Source organism: Dicentrarchus labrax, unplaced genomic scaffold (genome assembly GCF_905237075.1).
Source record: "Dicentrarchus labrax unplaced genomic scaffold, dlabrax2021, whole genome shotgun sequence".
In the NCBI taxonomy this organism is placed as follows: domain Eukaryota; kingdom Metazoa; phylum Chordata; class Actinopteri; family Moronidae; genus Dicentrarchus; species Dicentrarchus labrax.
Window position 1 is genome coordinate 21635678 of NW_026136719.1, and position 18349 is coordinate 21654026.

An 18349-nucleotide genomic window follows, 5' to 3' on the forward strand; every position below is an offset into this window, starting at 1 on the left:
GTTTAAAATGAAACCAGCAAGGTCAGAGCCGCTCCACAGCATTAATATAACACTAAAACTGATTGAAAGAGCAAACTCTCTTTGATGGATTTCTCAGTCACATAAAAGCAGTATTAAAACCAGAACATTCACTTATGCTTATCATTCAACACAATCAAACACTGACAATAAGAGGTCTGTTTCGGGGGCATGTTAGGCATATCGGTTTCAGTCACAGTCATATTATAAAATATGAGTCATCAAGAATCATGACACAGTCTGCATTTCCATGTGTCAATATTAGAAAGCTGAATCTAAACTTGTAAACATGGCAAGATGATGATCTAGACAGGCTGTCTGATGTGTGCGCCATGTTGGGTTAGTGCCTTGGGAGAGCTGTGGTGATTATATGTGCATCTGTTTGTTTGATATGTCCTACATGGGCCTTTTTGAGGGAGAAGTGGGCCGGTTCTGCTCTCAGTCACTCTTTAGCATTCTTGTATGAAAATGTGTGAAGACATAAAGCCTTTTTTACCAACGTTACAGGTGTGTTATGTCATTGAGATTGTGCCGAGTCCCCTGAAACAGTTCTGGGCTGTGAGGCCATTTTGGAGTAATGGCTGCACTTGGTATTGTAGTATCATGTGACGCACACTGACCCAATGAGACTTTTCATTCATCATTCATCAGAATGGTGCTTTTGAGCCTCAAAAAAAAAAAAAAAAAAAGACTCTTTTTAGTATCAGAATTTGATCCAATAACATTTAAAACATGTTGTATCAAGATTTGCCTTCTTGGAACATCCAGTTCCAGTTTTTCTTAATATATCCAGTTGTTGAGTACAGCACAGAGATAGTGGGAAACAAGGAGCGAGAGAAGGGGAATGACAAAACATTGAAACAAGGTCCAAGCCAGACTCCAACCAGGTATGTTGCAGTTCATGGTCAATCCATGGCCATGGCCTTAATCCCTAGACCACTGGGGCCCCATATGCTTAAAGTTTTACCGCCAAATGAAATGGTTTTACATATAAACCACTTAATTTGGAGGCAGTCATCTAAACTTTACTTAAACTGTCTAAACTGTTATTTTCTCAACCTGTCTGACTGCTTTTGTTTCTTGCCCCATTGGACTTGTTGTTGCTACGTTGCCGAACTCTAATTAGTTATTGTAACTTTTGACGGTAAAACCAAGTATTCTTTAACCAAACAGCCACATTAAAAAGACAAATATTAACTCATAATACATTTGTAAAAGAGTTTACTTTTACTACAGATTTGGCAATGGACAAATGCCCTGCAGCAGAACAAGGAAACTCAGTGGTTGATGTGGTGCATGTTTTTCACAGAACTTCATTACTGTTTGTTCCAGTAAATGGCTCAGCCTTTAACACAGAAGTGTTCCATGCTGAACTGCAGCATTTAAATTCGCTGCTTTCGTCCTCTGCCAGCAGTTCAAGGGGACTTACAAACTCCAACTGGATGTATGAAGATCACAAGCCAAGACGGATAATGCTGCTGCCATGTACAGGGATAGACACAACAGGGGCTGACCCAGGGATGAAGAACATGTCTGTGTGTGTGTGTGTGGGTGACTGTGCCAGTGCATGTGTGTGGGTTCAGGCATGTGACAGTGTGCAGTAAGGGGTCCTGACCCTTTTTAAGACAGCTTCTCTGAAAACCAGCTTCAGAAGGATTAGAGAGAGAGAAAGGAAGACAGAAACACAGACAGAGCAGACTGAGAATGCTTTCAGCATCAGCAGACACTAATCCTCTTCTTTCTCTCTCTGATAGATGAGGGCCAGTGGAGAGACGGCCAAGTGAAAGACTGACACACTGACACACACACACACACACACACACCAACGATGACTCACAAGACACACTTGCTCTGATTTTGTAGTCTGCGTGCATGTGTGTGTGTGTTACCGAGCTTGGAGTGTCCAAAGCAGAAGACACAGCCATCTGCTCCATTCACCACCGACTGAATCACCTCGGCAACCGTTCCCGCACACACCTCCGCCTAGCAACAGGCAGACGAGAGACACAGGAATGAGGAGAGATGTAGGAAGAGGGTCGAGAAAAGCATTAAAACCTGAACGTATAGATTCACTTGGTCTATTTGAGAATTGGTTTTGTGTTGTTGCCTTTAAGTGTTAAAAAGAAACATTTTCTTTAGTTCAGTAAAATATTTTAGTCAGAATTTTAAAATATTTCCAACTTGGAATTACAACTTGGAGGCTGATCCACTCACCCACTAACTATGACGTGAATGTGGCATGAGTCCAGCTTTTTGTGTATATCTGTAATTATTTTAATATAACTTTGTCTTTCCATGTGATGTTATGAAAGGTTTTATATCAAAATCACAAGTCCTTTGCTTTCTTTTCTCTTACTGTACCTGTGATGCATCAGGAGCAAATGCAGCATCAAAGGTGAACATCTTTGGAGGGACCTGATTGGCTCCTGCTTTTTTCTGGGAGGCAGCGCTTGGTGTCTGATTGGCTGAGGGGTCCATGATGGTGATTTGTTTCTTCCTGGGATCCACTTTAAGGAAGGAACTGGACTCAGCTGCATCCGACTGAGACACTGGGCACACACGCACCATCACTTTCACCTGAGGGTAAGATGCAGAAAACAGAAAATCAGATGCTAGTGAAGCAAACCTGCAACTTAATCCCTCACAAAACACAGTTTCAAGAGAAAATCCTTCCATTACAAGGATTGACGCAACCGACACTGTAGCACTGGATGATTTTGTCATTAATCTGCAAAATTAAATAACTTTTGGTCTGATACTTTACGAACCACAGAAATGAAACTGTAATCAACAGGCACAAGACACACATTCATAAATGCAAAGAGTACTAAAAAAATAGTTCTAAGTGAGTGCTAAGAGTTGTAGATATAGAAATGTATCCTTTCTTAAACCTTTGGAGTTGTCTTTGCAGTTCCTTATATCTCATCTATCCATGTGTTTAGTACTAATGTCATGTTGGCATCGCATCACCCACTCACACTTTCAGGGCACTTTCTACCCAACTCAAAACTATGAACAGATTTTAATCCTGAAAGATTGTTACTAGAAGGCATATGAACTCAACTACACCTAAGGCACGACAAAAAACTCCAAAAGAGTCACAACATTCAGCTTTTTAGTTATTTTAACACTTACATCAATATGAACATGCTCTCTCTCTTTTAAGATCTTATTCACTTCTGCCTCCCACCTCCCTTCTCTTCCTTTACCTGTCACTCTTTCGTTATCTCTTTCTCCCTCAATCCTAAATCCTTTTTCTCTCTCCTCACCCCCTCCTCTCTACCATCAGCTCACTGCCACATATCAAAAGCCTGAAGTGCAGGAATCCTGTTTCAGCTTTCTCTCCTCCTCTTGCTCTTCCTTTCCTCCCACTCCTGTCACAAACTGTTAGCAGCCACAATTTACCGCCTGACAGCTGCTGTTGTTTTCTTTGATATCAGAGGCGGCAAAGCGCTGCGTCATCCAATCTGAGTGAGTTCCAGAACATTTTAACATATAAACAACCTTTTTCTCTGTTAGCTGAACATGTTTTAAAGTTTGAGGTACTTTCTAGCAGCTTATTATTGCTCTCTTTTTTCCTACTTTGGCTTGCCTGGGTGAATTAGTCTTTATCTCTCTCATTCTTTTGATCTTTCACCTATATCACTCTCTGATTCAGTCCATCTGTCTTTCTCTCTCTGTTTGTCACTAAATCTTTCTTCCTGCTGCATGCTTCATGATTATCCAGACGAATTACCCCAGATTTCCCCTTCTGACAACTGGGAGAGAGGCTTAAAGCAGACTGGTTCAGAGTGTCAGGTGTAATGAGTGCTTTATGGATTCAGTCTTAACCACACCAACTGTCTCAGAGACGGATCTGAGCCACCCCGAACATCAAATATATTTGATATTTACACTGTGACATTGGATGGATTCTGAAGTGTGCGCAGATAGTAATAATGGAGTTGTCTTCTTCACATGTTGTGGATTCACCTAGCTTTGTTGAGAGCTGGAGGGTGTGTAACCACGCTTCTTGGGTCTTCTGGAGAGCTGTGTGCAGTCACAGAGGCTAAGCTAGCAGCTCGATGGTCAGTAATTCACTCCAAATAGTAGGGCCGCCTGCTTGTTAAATCACAATGCCTCATTCTCTATTCCTACACCTGTTAAATACAAAAGATGTGATGTGCGGGTGTGGAAGATTTGTTTGAAGGCACTTTTAATTGAGCTGAGCTGAGTAATGCATTACTTTTACTGCTGAGTAATTAGTAAAGTGATGTAATAAAGTAATGTATTTTTCAATGTGTAATGAGTAACTGAATACAGTTTTCAAGTAACTTTCTGCTAAATATGATCCAGGCAGTTACCCTTTATTCCATTATTGGTCAAAATGGCCTTCTTCAGATACAATGAAAATGTTTTTTGCATTTTGAAATGTTATTATGAAGTCTCTAAGAATATCCCGAGTTTTTAATTATTGATGCTTTAAGGATCCAGTGTGTACAATTTAGAAGGATCAATTGGAAGAAATTGAATATGATATTCATAGATATATTTTCATAAGTGTATCATCACCTGAAAATAAGAATCATTGTTTTTTCGTTACCTTAGAATGAGCTATTTTTATCTGCATAACGGACAAACCAAACCAAACTAGTTCTAGGTATTTGCTTTTGTAAGTTTGATGCATAAAGGTTGTTAAAACAACAACTCATGTCATATTTCATTACTGTATTCTTTAAAAAGTCTGGTACAGACTGTCAAGTCATGTACAGTGTCAAGGAAACATAAATTTAAAAGACAGACCGTGAAAGTACAAGTGGGTCTGCAAAGTAAAAATGCAAAAACAAGGATGGAACAAGCTGAGCAACATGAACGATGACCAGACTGTGAAATTCGAATCAACGGAAGTTCATGGTAAATTATCTCCAGCTTGGAATGCTGACTGCACAAAATATGAGAGATTGTTTTGGACAAGACAGTTTAAGTCATGACAGATGTAAAGACCTGAATGTCCTAAACAGCAAAGCAGCTGACAGGATAAAATACACAGGCTGACAGGCAGAGGATATGCAATTTCTGTTCCTTACATTTTTTACATTATGGGTTGACAGAAACTGCATGAATGCATCATTAGTTTTGGTCTCTGTAAGACTAGACTGTCTCATTTGAGGAGGAATTGTAGGTTCAGTCCGACCCTCAGTCCTCAAAAGGACACAAATGTATGAACCACATCCTTTAAAAGACCCAAACCCTGAATGGGATGCAGCCTCTGTGTGTTCTCTGCCTCTTCCTAATGCAAGTGTGGTATAGAGAATCAAAGGATAGATGGATAATAGTGCAAGACATCTGATATCTGACATCTATCATAGGTAGTTAGAGTGTGCTAACTCAACTTAATAGTGTACTGTGACAAAAAATGTTTAAAAGAAATCTGTGAAATCTATTTTTTATTTGATGTATACCATGTGTTTTCTAAAGAGGGTAGGATTTTGTCGACAGGGCTCAGAGGTGCAGGACAGATGAAAAGACTACTGTATTTTTGTGTCTCCTAAGAGGGAAGGCGAGAGAGGAGGAGAGATCTTTTGTCTGTTTGTGCTTGTTAGCACAGATGAATCATCGTCTGAAGTGTGATTCTACACTGCGCTTCCAGTTAAATGCCACCTTGGGATTACGAATCACACACTAATCCCAAAACACGCCAAACCCCACTGCACTCGGAGATAGAGCATTCACAGAATAAAGAGACTGTAAGTGAGTTATACTATATTTATTTACTTACAGACCCCGTTAGCTGTGAACAGGGATGTTATCAAAATGGGTAAACAATGAACACAAGTCAGCGAAAGAAAAGAAAACTAATTTGGATCATATACTGTCTGGCATAGTATGTTTGAGCTTGACTTAAGTAAATTGGATTAATAATTAATCATCCTCCACTGCATTATTGCACAGTTAGATATTATCAATAACATACATATATAACTCAATTTTCTATAAAAGACATTTAAAAACTCCTTTTTGGTACAAATTATTTGCTATAAATTATTTCACGGCCCTGGAGCAAAGAGCCACAGGCAACTAGAACAAGGTCATTTTATACTGAATGAACTCACCTAGAATGATAAGTGTTTTATAAAAAATAAAAGCATAAAAGCCTGCTGCTAACAAATATACTGCCATGTAAAAAGCACAAAGGCAAATAACATTCTAAGAGCTCTTACTATGTGCTGTTTATATGCACATCTCTATCTTTATGTGATACACACACCTAATACAGCACATTAACAGGCTTTCCTTTGGTTGCATCATTAAATGACCATAGGCCATTTAAGAGAGTTAGTTCAATAAACTGTGTGAGTGAGTGAGAGAATGTTTGTGTTAAACTCTTTCCTCAGATGAAGGTAATTGTATGTCTGTGTGTGTACATTTAAAAGTGGGTTCATAGATGAGGGTGTGTGATAAACTGAGATGCCACCTGAATACAATAAATATGTAACCTTGGTGACCTGGGAAACCTACGAAACTAAGACTTAATGTCAGGTCAACAGTTTCATTGGACTACACAAACACACATACATACTCTCTCTCTCTCATTCACACACTCTTAGATTCAGTGCTACGCCCTTTCCTGACCCCAATAAAAGAGCCCATCACATCAGTAAGAGCCTGGGGGGAAAGATTTTACCGTTGCACGCTTTACAAGGCGTAACTCATAAAGTCTTCCCCCCCCTTGAGAGCCCATTTCCTCCTCATGTCTTAAAGTGTGAAAGGTAAGTGTGTGTTTAGGTGTGTGTGTGTGTGTGTGTGTGTTTAAAGTGCCTGGTATTCTTCAGTGTCTGTTTTTCAAAATACTGAGGGTGTATGTGAAATGGCAAGAGTCATACGCGGGGTCATTAACCTCAATTTTCCTTTTCTCAAACTATTAAAACAACATCAGGGAAACTGATGCATCAGCACAATTATGTCAGCTTTATGTCATTTATTGTTCTGGCTATGATTTTGATCGTGATGCTCATCACTCCAGTTGAGTCCAGTTGAGTCCAGCTGAGTGGTGTAATGTCTGTATTTGTGATCAAACCCACACCTACAATATTCTCAGAGGATCCTTGGCCTAGTTCCACTGGTGAATCAATACATGTTGCAAAGTGCTGCAGCCACTGTAACATGCAGGCACACAGGAAAAACACAAAGCTAATGGACCCTTTGTTCTTCTAATGAAACAGAGAAAGAGAAAATAGGTCACTAATAACTCTCCAGATACTAACACCAACCACTCTCACAGTGATCTCACACTCTGTCCACCTCTCTCTTGGTCTCCCTTCACCCCTGTCTTCCTCTCCTCTTTTCCCTCCCACTTCCACAACACCGATGGACCCTTCCCTTCTCCATTCTCTATTTATGTTTGAGAAACATTGTATTTGCTCGATAACACTGTCCACCCACTCTTTTCCTTCGGTTCCCTCCATCCATTCCCTCTTTGCTTCATCTCCCTCCTTTCCCTGTCGCACTTTCTCTCCCTTCCTCAGACAAAACGACAAGACAAATCACAACCTCTTGCTGTTATCCGTTCTATACTTTCCTCTTTTCTCTCACACTTCATGCTGCACTGAATTCTGATGCAACGTTGTGAGCTGCGGAAACGAAGACTAAGAAAAGAAACAGGAATGAGGATGAGTGCTACAGAAGTGAGTGATTCTTTTGACTTTTTTGTCTCTGTGTGAATATTTATCTTTAAAGAACAATTGATTCTCTGCAATGTGTCTAAGCATGTATGATTACTATGTTCAACATACAAAACTGCAGGTCATGTTTGCTACCACTATGTCTGACATATAGGCTTGTTAATCATGGCTGGAACAGCTGGGGGGTTCATTTCCATGCTAAAGGGTACATGCTAAGACAGATGTTGAGGCAAGAAGTCTTTTTTTCCTGAGAAACTGACTTGACCCCCTAATACACCCTCTTGGATATAGAGCTTCCTGTTCCTCCACTTTATACAGCAGACTAAGGCTCAATGAAGTCTTGGAGCCAATTTAAGTAAAGGAATTCAGCTAAACAGCAACAAACAACCCTGAGCTGATAGAAGATTGTACAATAGTTCCTCACAGCACTGCTTCATTACTATTGGCTGAAAAATCAATAAGAGACTGAGACTGAGCTCTAATTGGTTCCCAAAGACTGCAGAAACACACATGCGTGCAAACACATGTACATCGAGATAGATACAAATACCTAATGGGAATAGCAAGTTCAGGCTTCAGATCAATTCTAATTTTAACTAATTTATTCATTCCAGCTCAGCTCACAGTGGCAGAAGATTCATGTTGGCTGTTCTTAGTTGGAAGTACTGCAAAGACCTTACAACTCTGAGGCTTGAATTTGTGTGTAATTTGACCAAGATGAGCTACTATATTGCCTAAATGCATTCTTATTCTTCTCAAATAACAAAGGCAATTTAATTTTGGGTAACATGTTGCTGGTCACAAACATTACTGAAGCCCTCACTCAGTGTATAACATTAAAGGATTAGTTATTTTCAGTTCTATAAAAAGACCAAAGCCTGAAAGAGCTTATTCCTCTGTTACATAGACATGCATTGTTGTCAAAAAGATATTAAAAATACATCAGTGAGCCACGGTGTTGCACTATTATGATGAACATAGGCACTATAGTTTATTTTGATTTATATTCTGCCCTCCACTTCTAAACTAAACTTACGCCCTTGCAGGAGTACAATTGATTGAAATTACGTGACTCACATGTCTTTCACCAAAATAACCAAATTCAAGTCACGTCAATTTAATTTATATAGCCCCAAATCACAAAATGAATCTCAGAAGACTTTATTTGAGCATCGTGAGCAACATATGACTACAGACCACTACACCCACGAAATACAGAGAATACAATAGGGAAGAGTTGTGTGTGTGTGTCATGCTCCAGCCCTGCCAATACTGACAGCATTAATATTTCAGCTACAAGGTGGAACAAAGTGGCTACTGGATTCCCATAACAGACTCACTCACTCATTTAGATACAAGACACACAGACATCCAGATAGGCATGAAGACACACAAATGCCCGTGGAAAATGCACTTGCACATGCTCACTCATGACACAGACGCACACAGCTTGTGGCCTGAGAGGGATCGTAGCTGCTATTAAAAATTGATTAGCTGTCATAGTATCATTTTCCCCCAAGGTCAAGTCGCAGTCTGCGAGTGTGCGTGTGTGTGTGCAGAATGTTGGCTGCAGAGATGAAAGTGGTGAAAAAAAACCTCCCACAGTCCTTCATTGTCATTCAGATATTGAGAAGAGCACAGAGGGCAGGGATAAAGGGACTGTAAAGCAAAAGATAAGAATTATCCATATACTAGATGAGAGAGATGCAGTAAAGATAGAAGCGAGAGGAGAATAGAAAAGACAAAGCCCCCTATATAAGCTGTCATGACATTTTTAATAATATTTCTCATCCCTCTAAAGATATGTTAAACTGTATGTAAATGAGTTATGATACAGGAATGTGGATGAAGTGCAGCAGACAGCTTGAAGAAGAAAATATCATCCCTGGGGCAGCTGTGACATGGTTCATGTATCTGTTTTCCTGCCTGGAACAAGAGTCTTGAACAGCCATCCTAGTGGCTCTGTGAGGTATTGCATGTAGACACAGCAGAGCTTGAACTAAATGCTGACTTTAGCATGCTAACATGCCCACAACAACAATAGTTCACATGCTGATATTTAGCATGTTTATCATTTATGTTCAACATTAGTTAAGCGTGTTAGCATGCTAACATGTTGACAATGACAGTGTGATGTGTAGCGGGACAAATTTCACCATCTCTTTTCCTGATGATGGCGCTAGAGGAAAATAACAAATGTCTCTATCAAACTGTATTGACAAATAAGAAATGATGATGGGGCTAGATGAGGATCACCAGAGTTACTACGATGACTCCTGAGGGGAACATGAATGTCTGAACCAAATTTCCTTAAAATCCAAGTTTGTTGAGAAATTGGATTTGAGATTGAGATTCAGTCTGGACCAAAGCGGTCGACCGACAGACAGAGTGACATTGCCATAGTGACATATTCTTCATGTAAAGTGAAATTACAGTCATTTGCACAGGGAGAACAAATTATATTTCCATAATCTAGCAGTCATATAAGCATTAGTCTCAACTGCTGCTGAATGACACTCACTGATACCAGTGTGTGAACTTTCATGAAGCCCATAGCTGAAAAAACCCATTTTGGAACCACTCATTCAAGAAGAAGATAGAAAGCAGAAAATAAGATGTCTTTCCTAATTGTTGAAGATGGGTTTTATTCAGTTGCTGACATCCACAGGGATTTTCTTATCTTTATTTTCATCTGATGTATCAGAAAGTCTGTTGCAGTCCATATCTGTATGACTATGCCATTGGTTTACAAAGTGATAATACAGCTTAATGTCTTTGACTGATACACATCTCCCCCTCCAGTCAGGGGTCTGAATGGAAGGCTCCCAGCTGGCTGATTTGATTAAAGTGAGACGGAGCTTACCAACAACATGTAGAGAAGCACCGTGTGTAGAAATAACAAGAGGGGAGTTTGAGATGACAGACAGATAAATTCACTGAGGGATCCTATTTAATTTGACATTCCTAGATGGAACGAGGCTCAACTCTCTCTCTCTCTCTCTCTCTCTCTCTCTCTCTCTCTCTCTCTCTCTCTCTCTCTCTCTCTCTCTCTTCCCCCCTCTGTGTAACACTTATACATATACACACACACACACACACACACACACACACACACACACACACACACACACACACACACACACACACAGTGGTACATCTGACCTGTGCAGGTTGATTTCCCCTGGCTTTAGCTGTGATGTCTCAATCTGTTCCCTGCCATATTAACATTGGGGAGAACACTAACCCCCCATCACACTCACAGACAAACCCATGTATTCTGTGGGATGTTATGTATCGTACACACTTCCACCAGGGGCTTTGCTTCGCTTCTTGACATCTTTCATTGTACACTATAATCCTGTGAATTTGTGAGCATGCAATCCTGTGTGCATGCATGTGTGTGTGGGTGTCAATGTGTGCAAATGCCATTTCAGCAGGGGGCCGACCCCCACTGCAGGTGACATTTTTACTGGAGAAATGTCACCACAGCCATTTTCTTCCCATATGTTTGTTTGTGTGTGTGTGTGTGTGTGTGTGTGTGTGTGTGTGTGTGTAAGTGTGTAGGGTGTGTGAGTGCGAGTGTGTTTGATTGGGTCTTGGCAAGCTCCAATTGATTTCACAGGAGAGGCATGTTATGTTCCAAACAGCAGAATATCTTGCTGCCTTGGTTCCATGTCCTCTCCTTCTTTAAATACCCATTTCTTTCCCAACCACTGCAATGAGCAAATATGTCAAGAAGGGAATTTAAGAATTAGCATTTAAATATGGATAAATTGAAGCCAGGATCACAGTTAGCTTAGCTTAGCATAAACACTGGAATAAGGGGGAACAACTAGCTTGGCTCTGTCCAAAGGTAACAAAATCCCAAAGTTGTATTTCGTCTGATCATTACAAAAACAAAGTTGTGATCTAACGGGGTGTTATGTTCCAGGCTATTTCTTGGCCTGGAGCCAGGCTAGATGTCCACTTGTTCTGAATGGGTCTCGGAGTGTGAGGTCAAAAAAACAAATCTATTTTAAATGCTTAGCTATCTGATGTTGGACTTTTATTTAGACAGAAAAGCTTCCACAAATGTCTGTTAAGAAATTACTGATGGTTCATTTTATTCATATTCATAAGAATCAGCAGCATGCAGTTGTGATATTCATATTCAGTTAATTATTAGAGTAATGTGCTCTGATTGCAGGGATGAAAACATGACACTGTACATGTGTTAAATTTGCTTGATTTAAGTGGGTCCCAACTTAATGGACATGGTAAAATGTGGGTCCCAAGGTGACACCAGTTGAGAGCCACTGTATTAAGACATATACAAATAGTCTTTTTTTAACAATAATGTGTGTCTGATATGTTTTTTTTCCAAATTTCCAAATTAAAATCCTTAAAAAGGCATCTACTCCTACCTCACTGCAAATTCCAGAATATATTAATATGCACGTTTTGTTCATTTTCTTGTTGGACACAAGATGTCTCCTACTTCACTGTAAAGTCCATCTCAGTGTATGTGCACTGGAGGCTTCAAGTTTCTACATTACACTGTCCAAACTATTTGTGATGTAACAAATCATGCTGGTAGGCCCCATCCCTTAAAATCTGATTTCCATTGAGCACAGAGAAACTTTCCACTTTCAGTAGATGAATTTGAAAACATCCCTCTGGTGTCAAACACTGCACATACATCATTCTGTACATTGAAGCTCAAACATCCAACTGTAGGAACAAGAAGAAAAAACATATTTTTGAGTGGAGGGGGACTTTCCAGATACTGTTTTTTCGTCGTCTCCATTTGCAGTTGAATCAGGATGGGCACGCTGCCAACAGGGCAACAGGAAGACAAAGTCGATACGAGGCTAAAACGACTGGACACCTTAATCAAAGGTCCATCATAACACAGATCCCACAGAATGATTACTGTGAGAAGTCCACGTGACTGTGAAAAGGGGGGTGTCTGACAGTTGTAATTACACAGTAGTAGCAGCAGGCACATTTACACAACAAGGCGGGCCAGACAAGCTAATCACTTCTTTCACAAGATCACAGAAGATCATAGTGGGATGAAACAGAAGCCAGAACGTGAAACAGAATGAGAGACAGACGGACTGTGTGAAGAAGGTTAATGTGTATGTGGTCTATAATGTATACTGTATATGTGGCTTTTGTGTAGGGGTGTAAGTATTTTTTTGGCTGTTGTGTGTGTGTGTGTGAGTGTGCTCGTAAATATGTTAGTGTGAATCAGTCTCCCTGACAACTGAGGGGACATCTGTCACCTCCATATGGAGAGAAATGGAGACAAAGGCTCAAACGATGGTCGAGGTGGAAAACCTCAGCACATAAAATAATCAGTCGCACAAAAAAACAAATAATACAAAACAATATGATTGAGAGATTTCTAAATGCTGCTCATGTGAAAGCATAGATCTGCTCATACAGAAGACTGCTTTATCTTACAGCTTTAACGATTGATTTTAGAGTAACATTTTGATATAATATGTATATTGTATCATAGCAGACAGGGGAGAGTGAAAAGAGTGAACAAATAACTAATTTTATTGAGTATTTTCTCTGTGTTTTTCTGATTAAATGTTTGTTATGACAAATTCTACTGAATGAACTTGAGGTCTGGGTCTGGAATTTAATATAAATGTCAACACACAGACATTTTTGCTTAAATTACACAATAACTGAGTATCCCAGTAACAGAATGGATACAGCACATCCCACCTGCTGTAACTACAAGGTCCCAGGTTGATCCCAACCTTTGTGGCATTTCATCCCCCCGTCCTTCTCCCTCCCCTTGTTTCTGTCTGCATTTTCACTATCGACTGTCCAATAAACTGACAAAAAACTAATATTGTCACACATGCATGTATGCAGGTAGACACAGACAGCTAGACAAGTGCTCACAGATAGAAAATGTCCACCTTTGTACACAAAAACACAACAGTACATGTGTGGGGTCCTTTTCCCTCTGTGTGTACCGTAATGGACAGTGCTGTTTGATGTTAGATTTTGTCCTCCATAGTCATTCATTTTCCATCAGTGATGGACTCACACACACACACACACACACACACACACACACACACACACACACAGACACACAGAGTCAGTGAGCCTCTCACTCAAACTGTGGAGGAGGGGGCACTAAAAACTCATTACATGGACGATCAATATTGCACACACTTGAGAAGCATGAAACCCCCCAACATCCACAACACACACACACGTTTCACCAACCGTTGGCAACGGTGACAGATGACTTTTGTCAGCCTGAGATGTGTTACCGTGGTAACCATTAGGCTGCATTCTGGTATGGTGTGGTAGGGGTGAGACACACACACACACACACACACACACACACACACACACACACACACACACACACACACACACACACACACACACACACACAAACACACACATACCAGTACATATATTCAGATAAACTGGCCAAGGTCATGATAAGATATTACAGTTCAATATTTTAGAATCACTTTAAAATGTATTAAATTGAGAGTTACTGCCAGCCCGGGCTGCATATATATATATATATATATTTAATAAAATTAATAATCAAAATCAACACTTTTGTTTTGGTATAACACCAGTGTTTCCATACTTCACTCAATGGACCTATATTGTAAGTACGCAACATAAAATAAAAGGCTCAGTACACTAATGACTAACTAACTAACTAACTAACTAACTAACTAACTAACTAACTAACTAAACTTACACTAATAAAATTAACAATTTAATGAACAGACTAGATTTGGCAATGCTTTTTTTAAAAAAGGGATAAAATGAGACACAGTTATGTCTTCAGGAACTGGCTAAATTAAAGCAGAGGATGACGTCTGAGACAGCCGAGATGTCTGCTGAACACTTGGAAATTGGTTTAATTGCAAGAGATCTTTCTGACTAACTTCTAGCCAGTGGAAAAACAACATGTCGGGCACTTCATTTGAGACACATCAAAGCAATGTGTGATGGGCCATGACCAGGCATCCAACTACAGTACCAAAGGCAGAGTTAAAAATGAATGGAGGTTAATTAGCACTGTTCTCAAACATGTCCTCCATTTTGAAAAAAACAGCACATAAATACGTCTTTGGTTCTTATTTGCATTTATGATGTATACTGTGTGGTTGACTTGTTGGAATTCCCTCCAAAACTACTGACAAATAAAAGATATGTTTCCTTTACCTTTCCAAGCCCAGGGGTATCCTTGATTTTGTTGGCTGCACGGAGAAGGCAGGGTGGAGCCGGGGGTGGGGCCATCAACAAGGCCGCGCTAAAATTGGTGGGGAACAGAGGGGGGTCACATGACGGTGATGATGATGTCACTGGGGCTGTGACTGCAGTGGTCTTCTGCTTCTTCTTCTTTGACGCTAAGTTCAATTTTTGTGCAGCTCTGAGAATAAAGCCGAGAGAGAGAGGAAAGTAGGGAGAGACAAGGAGAGGAGACCGTCCATCAATCAAATTAATACGTAAAAATATAAACATAAACACTAAATAGTTTAAATGGAAACATAAGAAAATGAGGAAGGACAGGATGGATGGTGGCACATGTGCATGCACCCATGGGTCTATAATTACACCCTCATAGTTTGCCACAGTACAACCATGGCAAATATGTAAATTGCAGAATAGAACTTGATTACACACCCATCAACACACACACACACACACACACACACACACACACACACACACACACTGCTGTTTACATATGTAGCAGCATCTGGATGGGGAGTGGTTCATTTGCTTTCTTGCTGCTCAATTCCCTGTGGCATTCGGCTCAGAAAGAGCCACCAAATATTATATTTATATATACTCCATCTCTTCAGCGCTCAGATTCTCCTTACCCGCTCTCTCCTTTTAACTTCAGCTTTTCTAAATCTCACTTCTTTTTGCTTCTGTTCTCCTCGCTCTCACATTTCTTACTTCAACACAGCAGGTTCTTCCTGTCTGCCTCTCTCAGCCCAATGGTACTTCACATCATCTTTAGTTTTAACCTTATCAACTCTCTTTCTTTCTTTCCCAGCAGTAATATATAACCGGCTGAATTTCTGCTTTAACCTACATGAAAGGGATATGAGGAAGCAGTTATTACAAAGCACCTGTGGTGGAAAGTTACGTTACTTTAAGTATATTTACTCAAGTACTGTATTATACAAGGCTGTAGTATTCTTTACTTGAGAACTTCCATTTAATGCTACTTTACACTTCTACTCCATTATATTTGAGAAATGTCAGACTTTGTACTCCTCTACTTTTATCTGACATTTACTTTTAGGATTAAGATTTTATATTTAAAAACACAAGTTAATAAAATATATTGCATTGTTTAAGATCAAACTAGTGGCTCACTGTGTCTAACGCTTGTCATTACAGTAGTTACAAAACAGTAGTGTCTAGTTGGGGCCCTTTGTCACGTTTCAGTTTTAGTTAGTTATATCTTTTAAATTAATGTTGAAGGCCGGAAGAGGTTGTGGTGGCAATTTGTTAAATAAAGCATACAAAGTAGGATCTTGTCTCTGTAAGGTTTTATTCATGTCATCCATGAATGGACTCAAGGCAACCGTCACACGCTCTTGTATGTAAAAGTCCGAAAGAGCCAAGATTTGAAGAAACAGTATGGTTTTATCCCTGTTGGAGCGTCACTCTAACACAGTTACACATTTCTGAGTTCTGGGACAGTAAACAGACAGATAGTGTGGTGCGATGATCATGTCCTTGGCTTCTTAGTGAGGTCTTAACATCCCACTGTCTACTTGGACATAGAGTGTAGTTAGAAACAGGACTAAAGGTTATATGTATATAATAGCCTTAACAGTATGTATATGGTTTACAATGACCAGGTCAAAGAGTTGTACAGGTTCTTAAAAATTGCCATTACAAGGTCCAGCTCTCCAATGTTTCACTAAAAAACAACAATTTAAAAAGTTTAGAGAAAAGTTTAAACTGAACTTTACATCAGAACTGTGTGTTGTCTTTTTTCCTCTTCCATTAATTATCTTACAAGATGATCATTTTTGATCAAGTAGTCATTTTTCTGGTGGTCCTTTGGAGAGGCCCAACCCCTAGCTAGCTGTAGTTGTAGGGGCAACTTTGGCTCAGGGGGGTCACCTGGTAATTGGAGGGTTGCTAGTTTTGATTCCAATTGAAGTGTCTTGGGAGAGATGGGGTTACCAATGGCTGTGAGTCTGTGTATATGTGAGCTTAGTGTCACTGTGAGCACTTTGAGCGCTGTCTTGCACCTGACCCTTCTCATGATAGCCTCTGTCATGGTAAATGGTAAATGGACCTGTACTTGTATAGCGCCTTTCTAGTCTTCCGACCACTCAAAGCGCTTTTACACTACGTGCCACATTCACCCTTTCACTCAGTGATGGCAAAGTCCATCGAACAGAAACTAACATTCATACAACGATGCACGGCATCGGGAGCAATTCGGGGTTCAGTATCTTGCTCAAGGATACTTCGACATGTGGCACCAGGAGCTGGGGATCGAACCCACAACCTTCCGATTAAGGAACGACCCGCTCTGCCTCTGAGCCACAGCCGCCCCTCAGGCGTCATCAGCATGTGAATGGGTGAATGTGTTGTAAAGCGCTTTGAGTGGTCAGTAGACCAGAAAAGAAATAAATAAACTATAAATAGTCCATTTATATATAAAGTAGTTAAATTTAGCTCTATCTTGAGCAGCCCCAACAATAAAATCAGTATTTTGATACTTTAAGGACATTTCACTGATAATACTTCTTTATTGTTTTACTACAGTAGGACTTTGAATGCATGACTTACATAATATAGTATTTTTACATCGTAGTACTATTACTTTAAGTTAAGATGTGGGTACTTCTTCCACCATTGCCAAACACTATAATTTTCTCCTAGTCTATCTTTTTGTCTTTGACATAATGGTCAAATTTGTGTTTACTACCTGATTTTAGCCTGGCCACATGCAACCTGTCAATAGGAACAGGCTGTGAAGTGTGTAGAAGAAACTGCAGTTGCCGCGAAACTCACGAGAAACGCAAAAGGTCCTATCTAGAGCCAGTGTTTGGTTTGTCCATTCTGGACCACTGTAGAAACATGGCAGTTCAACACAGCAGACTCCATGGAAGGCGACCCATTACGTCTGCAGATAAAAACAGCTCATTCTAAGGTAAGTTAACGATTCTTATATTCAAGTCATTATACATTAATGAAAACATACCTATGAATATTATATTCCATTTCTGCCAATAGATCCTCCTAAATGTTACACACTGGACCTTTAAGTGAGAGTGATCTTGGGGGAAACCCAGGGACCCAGGGAAGTGATTTATTGTCATTAGTAAAAATATTTCTATGTTTCAATGTAGTTCCTTTTCTGGGATTTATGAAGCCACAATTCAAACAAGATTTCCTGACAATCTGAGATACACACAGTAGCAGTATTAACAATATGATGAAATAAAAGACCTATAACTGCTCTGACAGGGATTCCTGCTCTGTTCTGCTTTAATCTATCCTACATATATTTCTATGATTTTAAAGAGAGAGAGAGAAGACCTTGTGCCCTGACACACTCTCTGTCAAAGAGCCATATTCTCACACCATTGGCTTTCAATTAACTGCAGCAGGTTACAGAAATGAGAGCGTGGGGTTGGGGGGAGGGG

General features: G+C 39.9%; 1 protein-coding gene across 2 annotated transcripts in view; it reads right to left on the bottom strand.

Annotated features, from left to right (window-relative positions):
• kif26ba (kinesin family member 26Ba) overlaps positions 1 to 18349 on the bottom strand; it is an 85930-nt gene that overhangs the window by 25280 nt on the left and 42301 nt on the right. For both annotated transcript variants that reach the window (XM_051379182.1, XM_051379181.1), the window contains 3 exons: positions 14886 to 15093; positions 2380 to 2595; positions 1908 to 2001 (listed from right to left, as the gene is read on the bottom strand). In XM_051379182.1, coding sequence (XP_051235142.1) covers positions 1908 to 2001; positions 2380 to 2595; positions 14886 to 15093 — 518 coding nt within the window. The remainder of the gene's footprint in view (positions 1 to 1907; positions 2002 to 2379; positions 2596 to 14885; positions 15094 to 18349) is intronic.